Raw genomic sequence first — 24,033 nt, 5'->3', positions numbered from 1 at the left:
TGCAATTCCCAACAAGGTGGCTCACAACCATCTATAAGATCTGGTGCCCTCTTCTGGTGAGCAGGCATACATGCAGACACTGTATACATAATACATAAATATTTTTTAAAATTTTATTTTATTGTTGAGAAAATTGTCTTACTGTGTAGCCCCTGGCTCGTAAGCCCTTATATAGATTAGGCTTGTCTTGAGTCCAGAGATCTGTCTGTATCTGCCTCCCAAGTGCTAGCATTAAAGTCATGAGCCACCACACCTGGCTCTTGTTTTTAATTATGTATATATATGCATGTTTGTGTGTGTTAGTACACCTGAATGCAGAGTCCAGGGAGGTCAGTAGTGGCAAGTGCGCTGGAACCAGCTAAGGGGATTGTGGACTTCTGGATACACAAGTGCAGGGGACAGACCTCAGGTCTCTGTACGAGCAGCCTGCACTTTCAGTCGCTGAGCCTTCTTCCCTCCAGGCCACTGGTATTTGCTGGTGCTCAGACTGAAAGTCAAGGTCGTCCTTACACTTGCTAATGTGTCTGTCTGGGAACTCTTAAACCACACTTCTTAAAGAAAGCTAATTTGTATTCTAAAAATGACTAGTACGTTAAATTGTAGGCAAAAGCAAGAATAAAATAACTGAAAGTACTCTGGGCTACTAGGTATGAACTAAAATTAAAAATTATCCAAATATCCTATTATTTAGTCTCTGCGATACCGTAGAAGAATATTGTTACACGACACAGGGGAGGGGCAGATAGAGCCTTTTTGAGGCTTGAGAGATAGAAGAATAGAGCCTGGAAATAGACCCTCCCATACATGACCAAGTCGGTGGACAAAGGGTCACTTTCTGGATACCTCCTTAAAGCTTTCTAGGCTTTCAACAAGTGGTTTTGTAAACACTGCTTCCATGCAGTCAGTCCACACTTGGCACCATTTTTGAAAATTATGTCAATGAGGATTGTGAGGTTAATGTAAAATCTAAACTTACAAAATATACAGAAGAAAGCTAAGAAAATAGTCTTGATCTTGGATTTAAGACTTTGCATTCTTTTCTTCTTGTCTTTATTTCTTTTATAGTTTTATTTGCTTTTATTTTTCATTTTTTGAAACAGAGTCTATATAAACCTGGCTGCCCTGCGACTCACTATATAGACCAGGCTGGTCTTGAACTCAAGGAGTGTGCCACCACACACAGCTAAACTTATTTTTAGAGATAGTCTTGCCCTACCTATTGTTTGGGCCCACCTTAACACTCCTGTTAGATAACTTGGGAGAAAGAGGCAGGTTGATCTCTGTGAGTTCAAGGCCAATCTCGTTAACAAAGTGAGTTCCCAGGACAAGACAGGACTGTTACACAGAAAACCATCTTGAAAAACCTTAAAAATGAACAAATAAGAAAAAATAACATCTGTTAATGTATATTTCAGAGTAGCTTAACTTAGGTGAGAAGACTTCTGCCTCAAGACCCCTCTGGAAAAGGTTAGAGCTGAATGCTTGCTCTAGTCTATTTAAGCAAGACTTCCTTGAGGCTTACAGAATTTTTTTAGTGTCTAGGGTCATTTTCTGGACACCTCTTTGGAGCTATCAAGCCAATTTAAGGTTTAGGGGTTTGGACTGATTCCTTTGGTGTGGACTTATTTTATAAGAAAAGTAAACGAGAAGGGAGCAATACTTGGGCAGAGCAGTGCAGGTCAGGATGAGGAACCTGCACCTGGCTTCTGGGATGCCATACATGGGATATGGCCCAGAACAGACCTGCACTAGGCTTTTTCCAGAGGCAAAAGCCCTCAGAGTAGAAATGTTTTCCAGACTCAGGCTCCTCTCCAGCCATCTCCTGGAAGTTTATGTTTCCGCCAGTGTTCAATCACGGCCTTTTCTGCCACACCTGTGGGGGTCTGGAAAGATGGCTCTGTAGTAGGGTATGTCATCCTCTTCCAGAGGACCCGAGTTCCATCTTCAGCGGCCATGTAAGGCAGCTCTCACCTGCCTGGAACTTCAGCTCCAGAGGATCTGATGCCTCTGGCCTCTTCACTCACACAAACCCGTATGTATACAGGATTAAAAATACAATCTTTTTCTTACTGTTTTTTTGAGACAGGGTTTGTCTGTGTAATGGCCCTGATTGTCCTGGAACTCGCTCTGTAGACCAGGCTGGCCTTGAACTCACAAAGATCCGCCGGCCTCTAAATCCTGTGTGCTGGGACTAAAGACTAAAGGTGTGTGCCACAACGGCCCGGCTCTAAAAATATAATCTTAAAAACAGGGAAACCAAACCAAACCTCAGAGTTCAGGGGTGGTGTGTAGATAGATAGGTCCTTCTATGCACAGGTGCACCTTCCAGTCTCCCTTGGTACTCTGGTCCATGACTGTGTTTTTCAAGGGCTCCCTCAAGGACACAAATTATCTCAACACAGTGGTCTGGTAGAAGTGTAATTGGAGCCGATGTAACTGAAAATCTCCCAGCATCTACATTTTCATTACAATAAGCGGGGTGTGGTGGCTCGTGAACACTTTCGAGGCAGATGGATCTCTGGGTTTGATGGAACTCAGCCTGATCTACAGAGTGAGTTCCAGGATCGCCAGGGCTACAAAGAAACCCTGTCTCATAAAAACAAAAACACAAAGAAAGTTTCATGTGGCGGCTCATGCCTGTAACTGCAGCAGTTGGAAGGCTAAGGAAGGAGGAGGCCCACCACCATGGTTTTGAGGCTAACCTATGCTATGTGGTTAATTTTAGGATAACCTGTGCAACAGAGTAAGAAGAATTTATTTCAAAATAAAACACACAGTTGAAGTAAGTAGTGAGCTTTATTTAAAACAATATATCCAAAATATCAACATTGTAATACAGTTGTTTGTGCAATTATTTTGTATTGCTTTTATGGAAATCCACTTACGGTACATCTGAGAGTGCTCCAAAGTCACTCCTGGCCCTTGGCTGCAGCCTCAGCTGTCTCCAGCAGGGATTTCTCCCCTCACATCTACAACTTTTGTAACTGGAACTTGAACCTGAGCATAAGTAAGCACTCTGAGGTGAGAAGAAGAGGTAGTATAAGCCTGTAAACATAGTAGGTTGGGATGCCGAGTCAAGCTTATGGTCAGCCTGGATTCGATTGCAAGTTCGAGGCCAGTCTGGGCAACCCGATAAGACCTTGTGTCAAAAGAAACAATAAAAAAAAAACAACAACAAAAAACTGGGATTGTCAAGCTAGGATGTCAGCCTGACATAAGAAGCCCTGAGTTCAATCCTGAGCTCTACAACAGAAAGGGGAGGTGTTGCAGAGCAGTCTTTTATGCTGTGCGTAGATATGTCACCATGGCTGATTTAACAGAGAGGACTGGCCAATAGCTAGGCAGGTCTGCTGGGGACAGAGAGGACTGGCGAAGAAGGCAGAGCAGCCGCCAGATGGAGAGGAAGCAGGATGGCAAGTACATAGTAAAGGTAACTGAGCCACGTAATAGTGATTAAGTTATAAGAACTAGTTATGAGTATAATCTAAGGCCGAGTGTTCATAAAAAGTCTCCGTGTCATTTTTTGCGAACTGAGTCTCAGAGAAAAAAACTGTTTACTGAGAAGAGCTGCCAGAGGCCAGAACACATCACTGTGAAGTGGCTACCTCCATTTCTGCCTCCTCTGATATCATAACTGGTGTTGGGAGATTGTTATCTTCTCCCTTTCAGGCACATTTTCTGATTTTGATCACTACTCTTAAAATCTTAAGATGAAGGCTATTTATTATGAAAACAAAAGCTACAATCTCTTCTTGACGCCATCAAGACTAAAGTGGTCAGAGGATTTATTATTTTTTTTAATCAATGGTTAGTTTGGTTTTTGTTGTTGTTGTTATTTATGGAGAATTTGGTTTAAGCACCCAAATCCTATATATACATATATAATTGCCTTGTCCATTACTATATTTTGTATAACTTGACAGATACTACAAGAATGCAAAATTAGAGGCAATTTTGTTTATAAATATAGGCAAAAACGGAACCTAAACAACGAGTCAGCAAAACTAAAGTATTGAATATAACACATAATAACGGTTTACTTAGGGATCAGTGGTGGACTCAACAACTGAGACAAATCAATGTAGCTGGCCCAGGAACAGAAGAAAAGGACATACAATTACCTCAGTGATCACAGAAGAAAAAAAATCTACCAAACTCAATGTTTACTATAAAAACTTCTATCTAATTTATACAGAATGTTTTACATTCCACCACAGATATCAGTTAAAAAAAAAATCATCAAATACTCTGCTTGGCCAGGTGTTGTGAAACAGATTTGTAATCCGTGTTTGCGAGCGGAAGCAGAAGGACTAAGTATGTGTGGCTAGCCGGGGCTATTTATGGCTACCATGTCTCAAACAACACCAGAGCAAAACCATAGGTAGGTTATCAGGACTTGGGAGGTAGACACAGGACAATCAGTTCAGGGTCATTATCAGTTACACAGAGAACATCCCGGGCAATAATAGCCTGCTTCAAAACTAACAAAACCCAACAAATCAAAAGTCAACACTTGCTAGGTGGGCCTTGGTGGCGCACACCTTTAATTCAAGATCCGTCAAAAGCATTCATAGGAGCAGTGGGAGGCTATCCTACAAGAACAGAGAAGAAACCCGTGTGTTCCAAGGAGTCTGCTCCGGTGTGGGCAGGGGCACCAGACCTCTCAGGAGCTCGGGCGACGCAAGGTCATTGGGACCACACAACTGCAGGGATTGAAATAGGGACAAAGCGCAGTGGGAAAGTAATACTTAGAGAAGGTGTAGATGGGCAAGCCATGGTTTGTGACATTATAGAAGGAGACAGTGCCAGCCTCATAGTCTAAGAAAATCCCTACGCGGCGAGGTGGCACTGCCATGGACAGCAGCAGGGAAGTGGCGGAGTCCTCATAGGCTCTGTATTCGTGTTTATGCTGCAGCCCAATCACCCAGTATCCGCTCCGGGGCTGATACCTGGAGTAGGAGCTCTGCTTGCTGGGATACTGGCTGAAAGAGAATGCGGGTTCCACTGGGTTACTGCATACACCCAGGATCCAAGCCGTCTTCTTGGTCACGTCCACTTCCCAGTAGTATTTTCCCGAGGAGAAGTGCTGAGAGCCCAGGACACTGCAGTCATAATGCTCTTCCAGACAGGAAGACTCGGACAGCTTGGCACCTACAAACCTCATCTGTCTCCGGTTCTTAGACAGAACAAGATTTAAATTGGCCGTCTGTGGGTTCAGCGTCACATCCACTGTAGGAGAGGGTACAACGGCATTAGATGAGAACGGGCATACGGGTCCTGTGACTCTCAGAGGAGAGGAAGCAGATGAGAGTGGGCACACAGGTCACGTGATGTTGAGGGGAGAGGACAAAGGAAATGGTGTGTTTGGGGGGTGGGAACGGACAAACGATGACCTAGAATTAAGTGGTAGAGGGAACGTGCGAGTCTGTTGGGGAGAAGCATGTCAGAGGCTGACCATGCACCAGTTCAGAGAGGCTGTGGACTCAACTCACCCCAGTAGCTCTGGACGTCTGTCAACTCTGTAACAAGACGAGGAAAACATGTTAAAGAGAACGGGCGGTCTCAGGTCTGACATCTGAGGAGACCTGAGAACAATGGGGATTCAGAGAAGGCACGCACTGGTCACTCCGTGTCGCCTTCAACATCCGTGTCCCTCTGTGACTTCTTTCATAACGGCTACTCTCCAGACACGATCTGCCCAGTTTCTCCCCACTACAGGAGCCCCTCATCCAGACTCTCCCCAAACTCACCTCGAAAGACTCGCAGCATCTTTTCCAGGTCCGGGGCTCGGAACAAACTTCTGAGCTTGGTGGGTAGAGTTTGGGGCTTCCTCAGGGTCCAGAACTCACTCCTAGTGAGGGCATACCTTATGAGAGCTTCAGGGTGCGGTCTCCCCACCCCTCAGACCCACTGAAGAACTAAAACTCCTCAACACTCTTTCCTGAGGAAAGTCAGTGCTCTGCAGAGGGCTCTGCACTGGACCAAAAGACCTGAGCTAGAAGCCAGCTGCTCACTATCTGCATTCGCTTCAGTAAAGGTGAACTTATTAAAGCCTCATTTTGTTGCTTCTCTATTGTAAATTCTATAAGGTACAAAGAGTTTCCCTTTCCCCTGTAACCTAGGGACAAAGCCCAACTGAGGAGAACTGAACTCCAGTGGCTGTGGAGTCCTTTGCTACATCTAAAAAGGAAACAAAGTGTATAAAAATGTCAGTGCCGTATCAGAATGTCCACTGGGGGGTGCCAGAGATGCCCACACCGATCAGGAAACAACCCTGTTGCTGAGGCTAAAGGAACACCCAAAAGGAAGGTCTTGCTTCAGCTGGGTGTGTGGGCTTAGAATTCAGGGCGAGAAACCCAGGCTCACTGCCTAAGAGGCCTGAAGGTATTGGGGCCCTGGGCAACTTGAGATGTCACCTTGGTGGGATGACTTTATATATTCAATACTACTGAAGAGATGTTGTTCTGTCCCAGGGCCAAAACCATTCCCCTCATGTCAGATCTGGGTTTTTACTGGAATTGACATAAAAGGAAAATTTACACTGGGTCAGAAGACCTGGACTGGAAAGGCAGGAGAAGGGGAGAGTCACCGCTGGCATCAGAAAAGCCCATTTCAAGCCTCGGGCAGCACATGGATGGTGATTTCCCTCAATAAACAGCCAAGAATGATGTGTATCGAGACGGCTGTGACTAGGAAAGTCAGCATCAAAGGCAGGTGGAGAGGTTGGTGAGAAGGGAATCTGGTGACAATCCTGCCTCCAGCTAGTGTCCCCTTCCCATACCGAGTCTACCACCATGGATGCCAGCCTACTCCTTTATCTTTGAGATCCCTAAATTCACAGGCAATGCAATATACCCGTCTCAAACCTACCCTGCCTATGACTTTCCCCTTCCCACAGGATAACTCTATAGGGTCAAGGGAATTAACTCACATACCTTTTTGTGACATCACTCACATCCTAGGGAGAAAAAAAGACAGAGTGAAGGATTATGTCTTCTTCCCATTTTACCACCCGTCTCAAAGACCCCCCCCAAAAAAAAATCAGTTTAGTTGCGAGAAAGTATAAATGAGAACTCGGAGGAATGCCTTTGATCTTATATCTTAAGAGGTTGAAGCACAAGTACGTGTTTGAGGCCAACCTGGGTCACACAGCAAAGAGTTCTCAAAACAGCTAAACAAAAACAGCTGGGTGGTGGTGTCACAAGTCTTTAATCCCAGCACTTGGGGGGCAGAAGCAGGTGGATCTCTGTGAATCTGAGGCCAGCCTGGACTACAGAGTGAATTCATAAACCAGGGCGGTTACATACCCTGTCTCGAAAAACCAAACAAACACTCAAAAAATAAACACACACAAAAATAAAAACAACCCCAATCAGAGCAGAGTTCCGGAGGACCCATGCACAAATTTTAAGTTCCTTCATTTTTTTGTAAGTTTTATTTGTTTTTGGCAATGCTCAGGTTGGAAACCAGGACTTCACATATGTTAGACCAATGCCCCAGCACTGAGCCATCCCCTCATCCCTGTTCGGAAAGGCACACATGTGTAGCGCCTGTTACTTCACACAACACCAGTCTTTGCAGAATGACAGACTAACATCTACCCTTGAGACAGACACAGGTTTTATTTTTTGGTTTGTTTGTTGTTTTTCGAGACAGAGTTTCTCTGTGTAACAGTCTTGGCTGTCCTAGAACTGTCTGTAGATCAGGCTGGTCTTGAATTCAGAGATCCACCTGCATTTGCCTCCCCACTGCTGGGTCTAATGGGCTGGGCCATTGCCACCTGGCATTGAGACCTCCATAAGTTTGAAATGTGGTTCACTCTCAAACTCTCCCTTAGATGAGATACATGCATGCATGCACGCACACACAGGGGCCTGGCCCCAAATACCTGTTAAGTATCTGCTACCATAGTGGAATTCTACTAAGGGCAGAGAAAGGCTGGGGGCACAGCCGTCTCTGATGGGAACCACAGAAGACCTAAGGCCAGCACAGCTGCTTGACAAGGACCCAGCAGAGATGAGCTGCATGGTGGCCACCGTGTCACCTTTGGTTTTCGTCTCCACCTGTTGCATACTTGGGAGACTTTTAATTTGTACAATTTGGGAATACTGGATTGATGGAAAATTTATTATGAATTATTTATGCGTTCTTCTAATGTTCCCCAGCAAAGTCCTGAACATGCTATCCCTCCCACTTTAGGGAGACAACCTTATCTACTTCAAGGACTTCAATACACCTTGGAGGTTGTGACATACAGAAAGAAACCGCATCTCTTTATGAGGTTATGAGAAATTTTAGAAATTTCTGTCCCTGTACTTACTCAGGAACATGATGGTCAAAACAAAATAAACTTAAAAGGTCAACAAGGTCCGGTGGGGACTGGAGGAGCTGGCCGCAGTTCGGACTGCGAGTCTCTTCCCACTACACACCCAGCCAATTACATGGCATGTACAGCAACAGTTAGATTAGCTGAGGTCACCATGCCAGAATTTGAGTAACTGCAGCAGTTTGGGTCTGAGGATTTCCCTTGGGCACGTTGACTGAATAATGCACTACCAGGGACTCATGCCCAGACTGGCTTCAAGATTTTGTTTTGGTCTAGCATCCCTGAGACAACCAAAAGCTACCAGTCTGAGAATAGGCGGTCATATGCCCCCGATTCTTAAAAATTGGGTTAATGGGCGAATTAATAAAAATGATAACTCTGCTCATCAATGATGTCAAAACTTGAGGGGAAATAATTAGAAATGATAACCCTGTTCTGTCATAGTTTATTAATGACTGAAAGATGAGCAAGAAAAAAACCACATGTCTGAAACTAAAAGTATGATCTATGTTTTGCAACAACATGAATCCCCTGCTTGAATTCTTTTTTTTTTTATCAACATTTTATATGCTTTATTGAAAGGTGACAACAGTTAAATACAGTGGTAACTGGAGAGAACATGCCCGGTAACCTACGCATCCAACTACTATACAGGTGATATGCGCAAACCCCTAATGGGAAATCCATTTCTCCAAGTAGTCAACCAGCTCGCCCGAGACATCGGCGAGCAGGGACCTGCTTGAATTCTATATAAATAAAAAAGCACTCTGGCTGCTGGTCAATCAGGGTTACACAATTCTCCTGGCCATCATGCCGGCTCCCGTCCCCTCCCCTTACATCCTTTGCTAGGTAGGACCTGTCTTTCAGGCAGGCTGGTTAAATGCCAATGCTCTGACTTGATTTCTACACGTTTTCTCATGAGAAGACTGAAGAAAAGCATCTTACCAATTGCCATTACAACAACAGAGACATGAGCTGTCTGGTTAGAGCTGGGGTTAGACAAAGTTAAAGGGCTTTGGAATGCCTTATCTTGGGCGGTACTGTTGAGTTCTGGTGGGAAGGGACGAGGAGTGCAGAGAAATTCCCTACAACACACGGAAGAGTCCCTCACAGCTGAGGTCTATCTGTATTAGAATGTCAGTTGTCCTGAGACAGGTTAAGGGGCCTGGAGAGCACTGCTGGAGACAGCAGGTCTTCACAATTCCAGATAAACTTCTGGGCTGCTCTTGACTAGGAATCAATAACAATGGGGCTTCCCTTAGCATTTGCATCAGACCTGTTTTAGACTTTAGCCCTGGGCCCTCCATAATTCAATAAAAAAGGTTAGCAGAAACATAAAGGAATCTGTTTCTTCTCCTTTCCATCACGATGGTCCTAGAGCCACACGAGATGGAAATGTCCCTGAGTCTCACCTGCAGCAGCTCCACTGTGGACCCCTGGCAGCGGTGCTCAAGGTCGGAGATGAGATCCTTTAGTGACTGGCTCTGGTGGATCAGGTCCCCCTCGGCCTTCTCTATGATGCTCAGCCCCTTCCTCTCTTCTATTTCCAGTTTCTTCAGTTCCCTCTGCTCCTCTCGGTCCAGGATGCTCCGCAGCTGCTTAAATTCGGTCTGGATCCGGTGTCTCTCAGGCTCCACCTGACTCTTCAGCACCAGAGAAGAAAAACAGGCTACTGACTGCAGGACCAAGGGTTCTCCCTGGGGGAGGAGGGGCAGGAACAGGCTGCACACTGCTTTTGGGGGGCCTGCTCGTCTGAAAGTGGAGGAACATGGGCCTGTAGCACCTGTTCTCAGCCCTCGGCCTCAGACTGCTCTGTCTAGGTTTGGAGATGCAGTCTGTGATTCTTGGGTAGTTTAGACTCCAGGAAGCCTAGGTAGACTCTAGGTCAGCCTCTGCTTCCAATTTTGAGCCCTGAGAGGAATTATCAGCTCACAATTAACCTACCTTTTCCAGGCAATCACACCGGAAAGATTTAGAATTATTATTATTAATTAATTAACTCATTTACTTTGAGACAGGGTCTCTCTCACTATGCTGCTCTGGATGGCCTGGTACTAGTTCTGTAGACCAGGCTGGCCTTGAACTCACACCCACCTGCCTGTCCATGCCTTCTGCTTGGGAAGCCATTCTTTCTCATATAGTTGCCTTAAAAACCTGGGAGGGGCCAGAGAGGTGGCTCAGATGTTAAGAGCACTTCTTGTTCTTCCGTAAGGCCTGGGTTTGATTCCTAGTACCTAATGGAGGCTTACAAATATCTTTAAATCCAGTTTCCTCCTCAGGCACTAGACAAACATGTGATATATAGTAATATATGCAGGTGAAACATCCATAAACATGAAAAAAATTATAAAATAAATTGAAATTAATAAACAAACCAAAAGAAAACTGGATGGACTTTTGACATGTTACCTAACTTCCACACCAATTCCCCTGACGAAGGAAAAGGGTAAGCCCCGTGGGATTTTTTTTCTTTTTTTTTGGCTTTTCAAAACAGGGTTTCTCAGTGTAGCCTTGGCTGCACTCACTCTGTAGACCAGGCTTGCCTCAAACTCAAGGAGATCTGCCTGCCTCTGCCTCCCAAGTGCTGAGACTAAAGGCGTGCGCCACCACCACGACCAGCCATAGACTGGGGAAGTTCTTTTTTTTTTTTCAAGACATGGTTTCTCTGTAGCTTTGGAGTCTCTCCTGGAACTAGCTCTTGTAGCCCAGGCTGGCCTTGAACTCACAGAAATACGCCCCTGCCTCCCGAGTGCTGGGATTAAAGGCGTGCACCACCACAGCCAGGAATCCAGGGGAAGTTCTGTGCAGAAGGGGAAGACACTGGGGCAGGAGGCCCTGTCCTCGGCTCCCGTGGTTTTTGTGGTCCCGAATCACTTCCATCCAGGACAATCCTACTTGCCTTCCAGGATTCCCTCTTCTCTTTGATAAGAACTTTTAGGTTCTCAGCTTCCTGCTGCTCCTTCCTCAGCTTCTTCAGAGACTCCTGGAACAGTTCCTGGAAGGAATATAGCAGGCGAAAGAGGGGAAGCTTGCCTTAGCTTCAAAGAATCTTCTCTACCCAGGGAATGCAAGGGATGGATTAGACAGGAAGGCAAGAAAGAAGACAAGATAGGGAGACAGCTTCTAATACAACTTCTAAGTCAACAAAAGTCATACAAGGAAGTCTGGGCTTCAGGTATAGTTCAGTTGGGAGTTTTTAACTAGCATGCAAGAAACCCTGGACATCTGTAACCACAGAACTCGAAACGACCAGCACTAGGACCAGAGGGTTAAGGTCATCTTTAGCTCTGCAATCAGCTTGAGGCTATACTGAACTACCTGGGACCTTGTCTCAGAAAAGAGGAAAACAAAACAAACAAAACCTACAAAGCAATTAGGGCGAGCCCCAGACCTGCTCCCACCTGGTACTCCTGAGCCACCTCCTCCATGAGGAATGTGTGGTGACCACGGTGCTCCGGAGATCGCTCACAAAGCCAGCAAATTAACTTCCCATCCTCCTTGCAAAAAAGCTGGAGTTTCTCTCCATGAAGAGCACAAAGAATGACCTCTGGCTGCTTTCCCGGGCCCAACACGATCTCTTTGAGCCTCTTCACTATGGTGGCCAGGTGTCGGTTAGGGCGGAGGTTCCCAGGCTGGTAGGTGGTCTGGCACACAGGACAGATGCTCTTCCCTTCTTGGTTGAGCACTGACCTGTGACTGTACCCTGTAATGCAGGCCTGGCAGAAGCTGTGACCACAGTCTATGCTCAGGGGTTCTGTCAGGAGCTCCAAGCAGATAGGGCAGGTGACTTCCTCTCGGATGTCCTCCAGAAGCACGGTTGTCATTTTAGCCGCCCTCTTGGCTCCTATCTGCCCAGCTCTGACTGCTAGACCAGACCGTTCTTGCTTGTAGAATCCAGGTGGAGAGCAAATGAAAAAAAGCACAGGCTAAGGAAGGGGAGAGAAAGGAAAGGTGCTGTTAAAGCTGAGAAGCCAGACACGAGGGGAAACAAAGGCCTCTCCCTCCAATTCCCTTTATCTGAGCTCACATCCAACACCAACTTCCCCTCTTACTACAAAGCTTACTATTTCCTTCACCTCCTATTGGACAGAGAGATAAATGGGACACTGGAGAGGTCTTAGACAGAGTCCAGCCCACCCAAGCGTGTTTTCAGTGTTAAACATAGTAGACACACGACTATGCCAAAACTTTTGAATTTGCTGTTCCTATTGCAAGGGGATCCTTCATTCTGGTATCTGCACCAATGCCTTCTTCCTTGCTATCTTATCAGATGGCAACTGTTCTGGCAAGCTCTCACTGGCTTGTTTTTCTCATCATCACATGGTTATCTCTGATGGTCTGAGAGATCAGAGCCTTTTGTTTTCTCTTCACGGCTATACCCACGAAAGCTGGCATCTGACCCTCCTTTAGTGGATGACCCTTTCTCAGGAGCCTTTTCACCTCTGGCTGTCACTCCCCTATGCCTGCTCTCCAGGACCACAGCTATCTAAGCTGTGGACACATCCACTCTCCTCTGCTCCACTCAAGCCTCTACCTCGGTGTCTTCCCAAAAAACCCAGAGACAGGAATAGCCACAACAGGCAGAGGAGACAGGTTTTACAACTAACACGCCTCCCTCCCCCTTTACTGTGTATGGATGTTTTGCCTGAATGTAGGTCTGTGTACCTTGTGCATGCCTGGTGCCCAGAGGTTAGAAGGTGGCATTAGATCTACTGGAACTGGAGTTAGAGACAGTTGTGAGCTGCCCTGTGAATGCTGAAAACCAAGTCTTAGTCCTGCCCAAAAACTGTTACTTTATTTCAGGCAAAACTATTCTTGCAATCCACTATTCTCTTGAGAAAGTCTCTACCCACAAGAGAATTTGTGAGAAGACTAAGTGCCAAAGGAACAAGTTGTAGTATACTCATACGATGTCATATTACAGTCGAAAGATAAAAACTACAGGAGCTGCAGAGAGGCTCGGTGGTTAAGTGCACTGGCTGCTCCTCCAGAGGATCTGACACCCTCCTCTGGCCTGAGGGCACCAGGCACACTTGTGCACAGACACACATACAGGAAAATATTTACACCCATAAAACTAAATAATTAAAAAAGACAATTAGATGTGTATATCTTCCCTGGTGTTGTGCTTTCCTGTCGCTTGAAGGGACAAGCCACGCCCACTCCCTCCCACACCCGCTGAGGCAGGCTGATCTTCAGCTTCAGGACTAAGCTCATTCTCTTTTCCATCTTCCTCTCCTTGGAGAGGCAGCTTTGTTTCTGCCTCTCTCCCCACTTTTCTGCTTCCCTCTTCTCATCTTTTTCTCTCTTCTTTCTTTTTTGAAGGGTGAAGGGGAGAGAGAGAGAGAGAGAGAGAGAGAGAGAGAGAGAGAGAGAGAGAGAGAAGAGGAGAAAGAGACAGAGAAGGGGGGAAGCAGAAAAGTGGAGAGAGAGGCAGCAGCAAAGCTGCCTCTCCGAGAGGAAGATGGAAAAGAGAGGGAGCTCAGGCCGGAAACTGAAGATCAGTCTGCCTCAGCGGATGGGGAGGGGAATGGGTGTGGCTTGTCTCTTAAAGGGACCAAAACCATAACATTCCCAGGTCTTCTTATAATAAAAAGCACGCGCATCAAGGAAGCAGAAAAGGAAGGGCCCAAGATGGCAGTGGGCAGGTCAGAGGTAATGGGAGTGGGCGTGGCTTGTCCCTTAAAGGGACAGGAAAGCACAACACCTGGCACTGGAGCTGCATCCAGAGCCTACTGCTGGCTCTACCCCTCATACCACACCAATACCTATTTCTGTAAGTCCGAAATGAGTTTATGTGCAGTCCTACAATCCAACACTAGTCTGGGTCGAAAATGGCTCACAATACTCTGCCTTATCACCTAGGCCAGCTATTTACATCCAGAAAAGAAAGCAACATGCGAAGACCGAAGTTAGAGACAGTCAGATTGGTTCTGACGTTTGAGACTGCTGCTTCTGATTGGCAGAGACTTGACTCCATGCTGCACTGATAAACTACAACCTGTTTACTTATTAAGTTAGGTCACAGTTCACTATGTAACATGAAATCCTTAAACCAAACTCAAAAAACAGGCTGGCAGCTTTAGGCCAAACTCAAAAGTGACAATTACATAAAGCTGCTGATAAAGGGACAAGCATTCGAAAACACATCAGCAAAGACAGACCCAAGGGTTCCAGTGGGGATGAACTGCACACCAGAACAAAGCAGCCAGGAGTGTAAAGGAAACGCTGAGGAGCCTCAGGACTTTGCTGGTTGGTACACAGCTATGGATGCCAAGCAGAGCTGTGCCATGTGTGGTGGAACTCTCTGTGCAGGCCGTGAGCACTGAAAAACACCTGCCGGGATCTGGACAGTGGTGGTACGCACCTCAGTCTCAGCAGAGGCAACCCTGAGTTCAAGACCAGCCTGGCCTACAGGGCAAGTTTCAGCACAGGTTCCAAAGCTACCCAGAGAAACCCAGTCTCAAAAAAAAAAAAAGATTTGTGGGGAAATTAGGATGTTTCAGAAGCACTGACCTTTGCCAAGTAGATAAAGTTCAGGGCTGGAAGACAGGGGAAAGGAGTGCCAGCCAACACACAGACTGATACTTAGGTCAGAAGTGCTTGTTGGAACAGAAGCTCTGCGGGTACCAGAATGGCCTGCAGATCAAAACTCAGTGACACTGGGGTCAACGTTGGGGACTCAGACACTGAACAAGAAAGGGAAGAGGAGAAACTTGTCAACCAGGCTGGCCTTGCCTCTGCTTCCAGAGTGCTGCGACTAAAAGTCTGTGTCACCACACCTAGCTACCGTTATTTTTTACCTTTTAGCAGGCCTGTTATCTGGAACTGGTCTCACAGCACTCAATGGACATGAAATTCGAAAATAATTCGTTTTAAACATTTCTGAATTGGCCTCCAAAGAATCATTTGCTTATGTATTTAAAAACTTGTTGAACATCAGAAATTCCTAAAATACTACCCTGTACAGGTTTTTCTCTTCTACTTAGTGCTACAGAATCCGTTACATTCTTAAAGGATAGAACATAATTTCTGCATATGTATTAAATTTGTGGTATCTCACCTGTAAATCCTAATGTTAAAGATGTTAATTTTACTGTGTTTAGACATAATAAGAGGTCACACCCCTTTAAAAAATATACTGGGGCTGGAGAGATGGCTCAGAGGTTAAGAGCATTGCCTGCTCTTCCAAAGGTCCTGAGTTCAATTTCCAGCAACCACATGCTGGCTTACAACCATCTGTAGTGGGGTCTGGTGCCCTCTTCTGGACTGCAGGCATACACAGACAGAATGTTGTATACATAATAAATAAATAAATATAAAAAAACATATACTGTAAGGCATATTTAACACCCTACTACCCACTTTCATATCTTCTGTTTGAGGCTCGGCCTCATGTACCCCAGGCTGGTCAGCCACTCACTGCATAACTGAATATAACCTTGATCTCCGGGTACCCCTGCCTCCACATCCCGAGTGCTGCTGTGATAGGTGTGCACGTATATCCCACAGCATCATCCCTGCTCTTCTACCTTTCTTTGATTCTGGGACCAGGGCTTTGCGCATGCTAGGGCAAGCACCCTTCGGTTGAGGCACATACCCCAACTTCTTAGCATATTATCTCCAAAATTGTTCTGACTGTGCATTTTCTAAAAGTTAGGCCTGGGATTTGTCAGTAATAACATCGTTTGAGAATAGACCACACTTATTTAGAACTCTCCCCCAGTTAGCTCTCACCAAAACTCTAGGATCCACACATTGTATAGCTCTGCCCATGCTATATATTAAAAGTGATAACACTCAAAAGCTAAGTAACAGGCTTAGGGTACAGTGTCCAGGTGTCAGCTCCTGCAGTATAGCTGTGACTATTCACTTGGGCATGCTTTTCTCTCAGCCGACTGATGAAACAAATGTCCCTTTGCTGCGCTGGTAGCTTAGCTCAGGGCTGTACTCATAGCTCTAAGGAGGAGGGTGAAAACAGGAGCTCGGGTTAGCTACAAGGCAGCTGGGTTACACCTCAAAAAAAATTAAAATCAGAGTCGATAGATTTTATATACATGCTAATAAAATACATCAATACAATACTCCGGATTTCAACAAACTCATTCATAATAAAATGCACCTCACTGTCCCCAGCCGCCTCAGCCAGAAGTGACTCAGGAGAGTAATGGGGCGATAGGCATCCCCAAAAAAGGTCCACAGAAGAGCACCCAGTGCCAAACTTCTGCAGAGCACATTCGGAAGCCTTTAATTAATTCCGAGGGCCAGAGGGCCTCGCTTAGGTCTTTTCCCAACTCCGCCCAGCTGGTTTGGGCTTCCTCAGGAGAGGCTCCAGGGCTTCCAGGTCGGACTGGCTGCAGCCGGTGCGGACTGGGGCAGGGCGGGCCGAAAGGCTCCTCTCCCAACTCTTCCTGTGCGAAGTGCGGCCTGCTGCGGGGGATGGGTGCGGGGTGGGGGTGGGGGAATAAACCTACTTCCTGGGACCGCCAGGCTGGAGCTTGGAGGGGGAGGGGATGCTGACCTCTGAATCCACTCAGGACCCCAAACGGGAAACTTCCAGAGTAGCTTGCTTTTGCCTCCAAAATACAGGTTAAACGCCCGCCTTTAGCCCCTTACACAGTCTAGTCCCATTTGCAAACGTGCCTCTTCGATGCTTCCCAAACTCAAAGCTGTAGTCACGCACAATTCCTCCACGCGTGAACCCCAACACAATCCTAAGGTGGAGCAGACTCTCCACATCAGTGGGATAGCAGCGACGGGTCAGAAAACTGGGTTTGCTCACCAACCTGGAATCCGTGTCCTGGTCAGTGCCGAGACTTGCACGCAGCCAGTAGACAGTTCCCTCCAACACGAGAGCCCGACTCCAGGCAAAAGGGGCGGGGCTGGCGGAGGAGGAGGGGCTGCCTCTGCGCTGACTGGGAGGGTCAGAAAGCCAGGGAGCCTGGGGACTGAAATGGGATGACATCCCTAGACAAGCCTTGGGATCAGCAAGTGATGATGCCTATGAGAACATTATCATTTGAGACTTAAGCCTTCGACCGTCATGGAAGTGTTTAACACATCTGCTTTCTCTATCAATGTCTAAAGAACAAAAAGTCTAGCCATAGCCAGGTGGTGGTGATGCATACCTTTAATCCTAGCACTCCAGAGGCAGAGACAGGTGGATCTCTGTGAGTTCAAGATTAGCCTGGTCTCCAGAGCAAGTGCCAGGATGGGCTCCAAAGCTACAGAGAAACCCTATCTCAAAAAAGCAACAACAACAACAAAAAAGTCTAGTTACATAATTAAATGATGTACCATTTAATGTATTTGATGTATCATTTGACATATCATTTGATCACTGTATCAAAGGTAGTCATTTGATGTATCATTAAAATCTAACAACTTCAAATTACCATGTGTGTATACGTACAGAGACACCTGTACATCTATTATTTAACGCGCGGAACCAAAGACTATCTACTTTTTAATTGAAGGTTTATTATACATTATGTATACAAAACTTATGGCATTTAGAAACTGGGCTGTAGATAAAGATTCTACTAAAGGCAGGGAAACTCTGAAAAGCAAAAGAATGCTAAACATCCAGACCTGGTAGATAGACAACCTGAGTATCACCTGATCTTAGAGGGTGAGGGTAGGGGAAAGACTTGAGGAGGAACTGCGGATGTGGCTCAATTCTGGAATGTTTACCTAGCAAGCAGGAGTCTACAGACTGGGCTTTCTGGCTCACACTTGTAATTCAGCAGTAGGGAGACTGAGGCAGGAGGATCACTCTAAGTAAGGAGTTTATGGTCAAAGCACTTTTTTTTTTCTTGGTTTTTCGAGACAGGGTTTCTCTGTGGCTTTGGAGCCTGTCCTGGAACTAGCTCTGTAGACCAGGCTGGTCTCGAACTCCCAGAGATCCGGCTGCCTCTGCCTCCCGAGTGCTGGGATTAAAGGCGTGCGCCACCATCACCCGGCTGCACTTTTTTTTTTTTTTTTGAGACATGGTTTCTTCTCTGTGTAGCCCTGGCTATTCTGGAACTCACTACCTAGACCAGGCTGGTCTTGAACTCAGAGATCCACCTGCCCCTGCCTCTAGAGCTCCTGAGTAGTACCGGGATTAAAGGTGTGCCTGTCTCCAAGCACTTTTAAGAACCATAGAGAAATAGAACATAGAAGACAGGGCTTTGAATGTCTAACATACATGGATCAATGTTATTTTTGAGAAAGAGTGATGTGATATATATGTGTATGAACACACACGCATACACACACACATACACACACACACACACATCCCAGGCTGACTTTGAACTTGCTATGTAGTTGAGGATGGTCTTGAATTCCATATCATTCAGCTTCTGCTTTTGTAGTGTTGGTGTTAGAAGAATTCATGAACTTACCCAATTTATGCAGTGTTGGGAACTGAACCCAGCACTTTGTGCTTCTGGGTAAGCACCCCACCAATGGGGCTAACCCCTAGAAGAGATTTATGATCAGCACAAATAAGCGTCTTATGGAAGAAAAATTTGGCAAGGTCTCAAAGTCAGGAATGTGAAGTCAAAAGTGGTGGCGCACGCCTTTAATCCCAGCACTCGGGAGGCAGAGGCAGCCGGATCTCTGGGAGTTCGAGACCAGCCTGGTCTACAGAGCTAGATCCAGGACAGGCTCCAAAGCCACAGAGAAACCCTGTCTCGAAAAACCAAAAAAAAAAAAAAAAAAAAAGATCAAAATTGCAGTTCTTCCAGATTCCTGTATTTTATACTCCCTTGATTGCTCCAAACTTGGTTGTCAAACTACATAAAAACTGGCAGAAAGCCTTACTTTGCTTTCTGGTATTATCTGTGGAAGTTCTCTGGCTACTTTGTTTCTTCAAATTCCAAATCAAGTCTCAGAATTGTAGCTTTCTTACTATTCTGTTCCATTGCTGTTGAAGGAAGACCTGAGGCTCTGCTCTTGAGCCACACCTACAACTTTTGTTTGTTTGCTTATTTTGGTTTCTCTGTAGCTTGGAAGCCTGAACTGGAACCGGCCTTGAACTCACAGAGACCTGCCTGTCCCTGCTTCCCAAGTCAAGGAATTGAAGGTGTGCCCCAAGACTGCCCCGCAGGCCTTCTGTACAACTTTTAGTCTTGTCGACTGTGCACTGCAGTACTTAGAACAACTCCCCATAGGTGATAAGCCATATATACCTTAAGGAACTTCCGGTCACTTCATAGTACAAGGGGTGGGGCTTTGAAACATCCCACCAGCAGGGGCACAGGCTGACCCTGGACCCTTCTGCTCTAGTCTTAATAAATTGGTGCTTTTGTGTTAACTGGGCTTCTGTGGGTTCTAGACTTCTCAACCTTCTCTGTCGCTGCAGCTGCTACCTTTGTTCCTTCTTACCCAAACTTCCTAACTGGCTCAACTTTCAGCAAATCTGTTGTCCATGGGCTCTGCCTGATGCAGAAGGACAAGGTCACATTCTCCAAGGAAAGGGGGCTCAAGGTCCTGTGTAGACTGAAGGGTTTGACCGTAGGAGGAGTAAACAAAGGAGCCCTGTCAGTAATCTGCCCGACTTTTCACTTTATTTTTATTGTACCATGTGTCCCCAGATCTGTGTGGCCTACTCCATTCTAGAGTTCAGTGCAGAGACAGGCTAAAGATGTTTTCTGGAACTATCGCAGAGGCCTAGTTTCTATGCCAAGACCAGGGCACAAATTCCTCTCCATCTTGTGCCCTTCTCTATTTTGAGTTCCATGGAGTCCTCGGTCAGCCTATTATACCCTGCCACCATCCTAAACGTGAGTTCTTACTACATGGGCGTGGATGTGGAAAGCAGGAACTACTATTAGCCACGACCTCTTCTGTGTTTGTCTTTGAGATTGCATGCTGTGTCAGCAGTCTCCTCCCAACTCACTTAGTTGCCCTTAAAGATAACAGGGATCGGGCTGGCTTTAAAGTGGTTTGTGAACCACCCTGCTGGTTAAGAAACCATCCCATCTAAATAGTTACAGTTACATAGTCAATTAAGGAGCTTGAGTCAGTCGGGTGGTGGTGCAGGCCTTTAATTCCAGCACTCTGGAGGCAGAGGTAGACAGATCTCTGTGAGTTCTAGGCCAGACTGGTCTACAGAGTGAGTTCCAGGGCTGGCTCCATATTTACGGGATGTCTCAAAAAACCAAAAAAAAAAAAAAAAAAAAAAAAAAAAAGGAAAGAAAAAAAAGGAGCTTGTGTCTGAATGTGTACCAGCAAACACATTTCCTATTGCTATGGCTGGATTATGTTATGGTTTTCTGGAAGTAACAGCTTTTAAGGTAAAGAAAACAGTGAGCTAATTTTTATTCTGCCATAAGGTTCAGATATAAATACATGGCAGCATTTTGGCAATATTGTTCTACAGGATGATCAGCATTTTAACTAATCTCTTTTCTTATGTATTCTGGCATCACACAGAACGCACTTCTATGTTTTCTTCATTAAAACTACTCAAAGAGCCCATATGTGATAATTTATACCTGTAATCCTAGTACTTGGATGGTTGAGGCAGGAGGACAGCTGTGAATCTGAGATAGCAGGACTTTGAGAGTGAGACCCTGTCTCAATAAACAAACAAACAAACAAAAACAAACAGATAACCAAATCAAGCCAGTTTTCTGGAACTGACGGCTGAAGAAGATCTTTCTGGCACCTACTTTCATCTCTTTGACCATTTTCTGTTCTATCTTCAACGATCCCAGAGCTGCCTGGAGATTTTCCTGCAAGGAATTAGTTCCATTGCTTACACATTCCCCAAGATGGTGTGACTAAAATGGACTTAGAGTTATATTCTTTTTTATTCTGTTTTGTCTTTTTTATTTATTTATTTGACAGGGTTTCTCTGCATAGCTTTGGAGACTGTCCTGGAACTCACTCTGTAGACCAGGCTGACTTTGAGATGACAGATATCCACCTGTCAGCCCCTGGAGTGCTAGGACTAAATGTGTGTGCTGCCACCATTTGGTGCTCTGTTTTGTCCTATTTATTTACTTATTTATTTACTTATTTATTTATTTATTTATGATTTTTCTTAGAAAGATTGTTTGCCTTTTCTCTGTGAGGACCAACCATGATAATCTAAGTCTGGGCAGACAGGAAGTTCTTTACTTCCTCCAACCATTATCACCTGGGACTTTGGCCAGAGATGTATTTAATGGAGTCTAGAGTCTTAACTGTTTACCCTGAGACAATGTCTGGCAGGCAGAGATTACCCGACCCCCACCCAAAAGCAGACCATTCAAAGGAAATTCCTGACTTTCGAAGTACTGTAAATAGAAACACCTGCCACCAAGACATCCTAGACAAATGTCAGCCAATCATGCGTCCTGAACCTCAGAGACTCCTCACCTCCACCTTTACCACTATAAAAACCCAATTCTAATTGATCTCAGGGCTCTCCGGATATTCCAATATGTTGGACATGCAGAGAAACTGAGTTTGCAAACTTAATTTAAAAAAGGCTCTTTGCTTTTACATGTGAGACTCGGTCTTCTTTGTTGGCTTTTGTGGGGACCCACGGATTTGGGCATAACATTCTCTAGAGCATAAAATACCATTAGCTTCCAATATCTGTGTGCTCTTTTAAAAGTATCTTATTTAGACTTGGGAGGCAGAGGCAGGCGGATCTCTGTGAGTTTGAGGCCAGCCTGGTCTACAAGAACTAGTTCCAGGACAGACTCCAAAGCTACAGAGAAACCCTGTCTCAAAAAAACAAAACAAAACAAAAAAATATATATCTTATTTAGCGGAGAAGAGAGGGCAGAAGGGGAGTGGGGAAGGGAAGCGTGGAGAAGAACATGAGGGAACTGGATGATCAAGATGGGAGGACACAGAAGGAGAGCAATGAAAGAGATATCTTGACTGAGGGAGCCATTATGGGACTAACAAGAAACCTGGCATTAGGGAAACTCCCAGGAATTCACAGGTTAACACCAGCTCAGACCCTAGGCAGTAATGGAGAGGGTGCCTGGTGACCTTCCCCTGTAATCAGATGACTACCTTAATTGTCACCAGAGAACGTTCATCTAGTCACTGACAGAAGCAGATGCAGAGAGCCACAGCGAAGCCCTGGACTGAGCTCCCAGAGTCCAGGCATAGAGTAGGCAGAGTGATAATATGAGCAAAGGGGTCAAGACTATGATGCAGAAACGCACAGAAACAGCTTACCTGAGTTACTGGGATCTCACTGACTTCTGGACTGACAGTGCATAGGCCCAAACTAGGCCCTCTGAATGTGGGTGACAGTGTGGCTGGGGCAGTCTGTGGGACCACTGGCAGTGGGATCAGGATTTATCCCTAGCGCTTGAACTGGCTCTTTGGAGCCCATTTTCTTTGGAGGGATACCTTGCTCAGTCTAATTGTAAGTGGGAGGGCCTTGGTCCTGCCTTAAAATAATGTGCTAGACTTTGTTGACTCCCCATGGGAAGCTTTTCCCTCTTGGAAGAGTGGGCACAGGGTGGGGGTGGGGGATGGAAGGTGGGTAGAGTGGGAGGAGGGGAAGCAGAGAGATTGAATAATGGTCTGTTCTGTGTGATGACAATTCTGGCTTAGCCTAAGGTCTGGGAAAAGAGTCTGACTCTATGTGTGGCAGTCGTAGAAATAATTCTCCTGTGTCCGAGAAGGGATGGCTCTACTTGCAGTGTCAGGAACGAGGGAGAGGTTAGGGCATGACACGTTACAGAGTTTAGCCATGTCGTACCAAAGAAGTCTTCAGAGCTTTGCCTCGACCTTAAAGAATGACAGTCACTGACAGCATTTTTAGTGAAATCAAACTTCATATTTACATTTTGAACACTAAATCTACATCAGTCACAGAAATTTGGGGAAAAAAATTCAAAAGAAGTAAATTAAAAAAATGAGCACCATCAAAGAAGTATATTCACTCATGGAGATGTAGGTGAAGAGCAAGTTGAATTTGAGATAGTTAAACTTTGCAAAGAGGGCAGTGTGATGGGTGTCTGAATTAAGAAGGAAAAAGGAATGACTTCTGAAAGCTCACCAGCCCAAGCCTGTGGCTCTGGCAGGCCTGGCTTAATTCCCTCTGCCTTGCTAAAATTCTTTAGATTTCATTCCTAAAGCTAGCCCCCGGTCTGTTCCTTTATTTGGCCAATTCTTCCTCCTAAGGATGACTATCAAGAGCCAGCTATTGAAGCCAGCAATCAAAATCTCCCTTTGGCTCACCTAATGAATATGTCCAATTAAAATTAAACACATCATCTGAACACAGGGTCTCCTATTTTACCTTTATAAGCCTCCATTTGCCCACGGGCCTTGTCTCCTCTCTATTCAGAGGCAGTCCTTTGCTCCCTGGAACAAATACCCCTTACCCTTCTCCTTTGTTTCCTTGCCTTCTCCCTCTGTCTCTAACTTGTGTCTTTGTCCCTTATCCCTGCCCTCTGTCCCTCTGGGACAACTAATCTCCTTTGTGCTGAGAACTTGGACTTGGAATATCCTGAGCCAATATTTTTCCTTTTAATGCCTGATTTTTAGCACTGCAAATACAAAACAAAAGCAACAGAGGGATAGACAAGATTTAGTTACTAGAATGTTTTAGTAGGTAAAAGAAGATAGACAAATTAATTATTGTATTATAAATTTTAACATAGAAGTTATTTTTTTCTGTTCTGTAGTACTCCATTGTGTAAATATACCACATTTTACTTATCCATTCTTCCGTCAAGGGGCATTTAGGTTGTTTCCAC

At 45.5% G+C, this 24,033-nt stretch overlaps 1 protein-coding gene across 1 annotated transcript; it reads right to left on the bottom strand.

Moving 5' to 3' along the window:
• Positions 1-3,154: 3,154 nt before the first annotated feature.
• Positions 3,155-12,201, bottom strand: Trim6 (tripartite motif containing 6). Its single transcript, XM_026777564.1, has 7 exons — positions 11,728-12,201; positions 11,226-11,321; positions 9,739-9,969; positions 6,936-6,958; positions 5,751-5,851; positions 5,493-5,519; positions 3,155-5,229 (listed from the first exon to the last, which is right to left on the bottom strand). Exons 1-7 carry the CDS (start codon positions 12,148-12,150, stop codon positions 4,664-4,666), a joined length of 1,467 nt encoding a protein of 488 aa, XP_026633365.1. The 5' UTR covers positions 12,151-12,201; the 3' UTR covers positions 3,155-4,663.
• Between the last annotated feature and the right edge of the window lie 11,832 nt (positions 12,202-24,033).

Source organism: Microtus ochrogaster, unplaced genomic scaffold, assembly GCF_000317375.1.
Source record: "Microtus ochrogaster isolate Prairie Vole_2 unplaced genomic scaffold, MicOch1.0 UNK73, whole genome shotgun sequence".
In the NCBI taxonomy this organism is placed as follows: Eukaryota; Metazoa; Chordata; class Mammalia; order Rodentia; family Cricetidae; genus Microtus; species Microtus ochrogaster.
Note: the sequence above shows the minus strand (reverse complement) of the source record. Positions and strands in the feature narration are given on the sequence as shown.

Excerpts from the sequence above, each read along its gene's own strand:
- Trim6 (XM_026777564.1), bottom strand. The coding sequence starts at position 12,150 with ATGACAACCGTGCTTCTGGAGGACATCCGAGAGGAAGTCACCTGCCCT. Across the intron at positions 9,970-11,225 it reads AGAAGAGGGAATCCTGGAAG|AGTCAGGTGGAGCCTGAGAG; the intron begins GCAAGTAGGATT and ends CTGGTGCTGAAG. Across the intron at positions 5,520-5,750 it reads GATGCTGCGAGTCTTTCGAG|AGTTGACAGACGTCCAGAGC; the intron begins GTGAGTTTGGGG and ends GTCTTGTTACAG.